Genomic DNA, 2,806 nt, shown 5'->3' on the forward strand with positions numbered 1-2,806 from the left:
GTGTCTCCAAATACTAACGATGGTGGAAGTTCCATACCGTGAGCTTCTAATGTCCATTTTATTAAAGAAACATCTGCTAGTTTTCCACCATGACTTAATACTAAAAGTCTCTCCTCTGCACCAGGCAGTTCCTCTGGTTCTGGAGTTAAGAGTACATCCATCACCTTTTTCCACGCTTCTGGAAAGGGTAAACCATCCCGTTGTAACATTTCTTCTGTAATGTTTGTTAATGTCGTTACCTCTGGTGAGATACGTCGCCCTTTTCTAGGACGTACCAAACATGAAAACACCTTATCATGGGCAGGAGAATAAAAACCAAACTCCATAATTTCTTCTGTAGGACCATCTGGTCCAAATACAGGTGGTCCTGTAAACTCCAAATCAAATGTAAAGAGACGAAATGGAACTGAAAGATATCGTTCAAATAATAATTGTCGAAGAAGTCGTGTACAGAGACGACCATCCATTGCTAATAATTTAGCCTCTGTAATACCACGACGTTCCATCTCTTCTTCAAAATGTTGTTGAATAAACTGACGTTGCGCACTTAATGGTGGGTGAATCCCTAACTGAAGTTGTGTAAAGATATCCAAATGAGTGTAATTCTGTAAAGCCTTTGGAGCACGAGCTCGAGGAATGAATGCACGCCGCATGGTGTTTAAGAATAATTTTTCTCCTCACCTTTTTTTGCTATTTTCTTTTCTTTTGGTTTTTTTTTTTTCTTTCTTTATGGTGTGTTTTATGAGTATAGATATTTATATATATATACGGATACAACAACAACAACACTTACACAGCTGTCGTGCGGACACCCAACTTCACCACCCCCTCAACACGAGCCTTTCCAATCAAGAAACAAGTAAAAAAAAAAGAAACAAAGAGAAGAATAACAGATAAATAAGAATACCAAGTAAGATGTATACACTCCCTTTATTCGTACCAAAAGACCCACCAAAAAAAGGTCAAAAAAAAAAAAAAATGCCTCTTTTCCCCATTGTGTTTTACTCCTCGCACGGTAAAAAAAAAAGAAAAAAGAAAAAAACCAAGAGTAATGGGGAGTAAAGAATAATATAATAAAAAGAAAGAGCAACGGTGTATCACCAAGGAAACTGTGATAAAATAAAAACTCTTTTTATCATAGTTTCCTTTTCTTCTGCATATGTTTTCCCTGCTTTTTACACTGCAACATATTGCAAAGCAGTAGACACGGTTTTGAAAACTTTCTACACCTCTTCTGAGACTCCAATAAAACGACTCGACACCACAAATCTGGTTTTCTCAATTCCATTTCCTTTCACCCTTCTTCGTCAGTATAGAAATAGAAAAGAAAAAATACAACAATAAAAAAAAACACGTACATAAAATCCTCAATGAATCCGCATCTTTTGCAACGGTGGTACATCACGGTCCTCTTCCTTTCCTTCTGGTTTTCTTTCATTCATACTAACCTCACGCCTTAGCCACGACTCAAACTCTACTGTGGCCTTCTCCAATACACCTTCAGCCCACTCTGGAGTTGGTTTCGGTTGTAATGCTGCGGTGTCTGTGCGTACTTCACCTGTTCGCCAGTTTACAAAAACTACACGACCGGTTTCAGTCTCTAATCCCTCAATAAAATCAGATCCACCAAACACTGCTGGTGCACATGGTGTCAAAAGTAGTGCTCTTGGATTCAAATAAAGTATGGTGTCATCAGCTTCATAATCATCTTCATTTCCTTTCATTTCATTCTTTCCCTCATCATCCTTATCCTTCTTATTGTTATTATCATCTTTTATATTCTCATATTTAGAAATGCAATGAGGACGATGACGACAGTATTTCTGACGCACTTTTTCTAATGATGGGAATACACGAGAAGGATCATCTATACGTGTGGTCGTCGATGCTTCTGTGTCTGGTAACGTCTCTGTGGGGGATACAACAGTTAAACCTCTTTCCTCACTGCATGGATAAATAGGTCGCATCTTTTCTTTTTGGGAGATCTGAATAAGTGGATCCACAAGTGCCACACGACGATGAGGAGTAACAAGTAACCATTCGCCCACTTGGGGATCACAGGAAGGATCGAAATTGGGCAAATATTTTTCTAACTCTTTTCGACTAATAGGCTGATACATCATCATCATCAGATGGTCAAAGGAGAGTAAAAAACAGTCACTAAAGGTTCACATAAAACGAAGGAAAAAAAAGAGGAAACAAAATAAAATAAAAACAATTATAATACCAAACCTCAAAAAAAAAAGAATAAACCACTCAATTGATAACCAGGGAAAACTTTAACGAACTTGATTGTTATTGCTACTACTTTTGTCTCTCACATCTTTTTTCCCCTCAACCAAGGAAATGTAAAGACACCTAGTCCAATTTTCTTGAGAATCTACAAATCAGATAAAAATACAAATGGAACTAAAATTTTAACACTGATATATATATACAGAATACAAACGTCACGCAGCTGTATTCCCAATAGAGGTAAAGAGATAATATAATTACCGAGACACTATTTCTAGTCTACAGCTTAGAGAAATAATAGTTAACCCTATCTACTAGACTGTGATAACCTCTACATCAATTTGTAGATAAAGTATCCTGGAACACCAATCACAAAAGCCAAAATAAGAAGGTAAATAATAATAGTGACTACTTTCTCCAATGGCTCCATTAAATTTAATCCCAACTCTACCTTTAGCTTCGACACAAGACGGCCAACGTAACTCTTAGGTGGTATCTGGTGACGCGGAACATTGGTATAAGACTTGGAATAGTCTGGAGGTGGGTATTTCTTCCCCCGATTTCTTGTCTC

General features: G+C 37.3%; 2 protein-coding genes across 2 annotated transcripts; both read right to left on the reverse strand.

Moving 5' to 3' along the window:
- Positions 1 to 2: 2 nt before the first annotated feature.
- On the reverse strand, positions 3 to 653 carry TM35_000332210 (uncharacterized protein; the record flags this gene model as incomplete). The annotated part of the gene is made up of 1 exon (XM_029028977.1): positions 3 to 653. A coding segment is annotated over one exon (651 nt), but the record flags the coding sequence as incomplete, so codon positions are not given.
- A 714-nt stretch (positions 654 to 1,367) lies between these two features.
- TM35_000332220 (uncharacterized protein) lies at positions 1,368 to 2,129 on the reverse strand (the record flags this gene model as incomplete). The annotated part of the gene is made up of 1 exon (XM_029028978.1): positions 1,368 to 2,129. One exon carries the CDS (start codon positions 2,127 to 2,129, stop codon positions 1,368 to 1,370), a length of 762 nt encoding a protein of 253 aa, XP_028879831.1.
- Between the last annotated feature and the right edge of the window lie 677 nt (positions 2,130 to 2,806).

Source organism: Trypanosoma theileri (assembly GCF_002087225.1).
Source record: "Trypanosoma theileri isolate Edinburgh chromosome Unknown TM35_Tth_33_V1, whole genome shotgun sequence".
In the NCBI taxonomy this organism is placed as follows: Eukaryota; Euglenozoa; class Kinetoplastea; order Trypanosomatida; family Trypanosomatidae; genus Trypanosoma; species Trypanosoma theileri.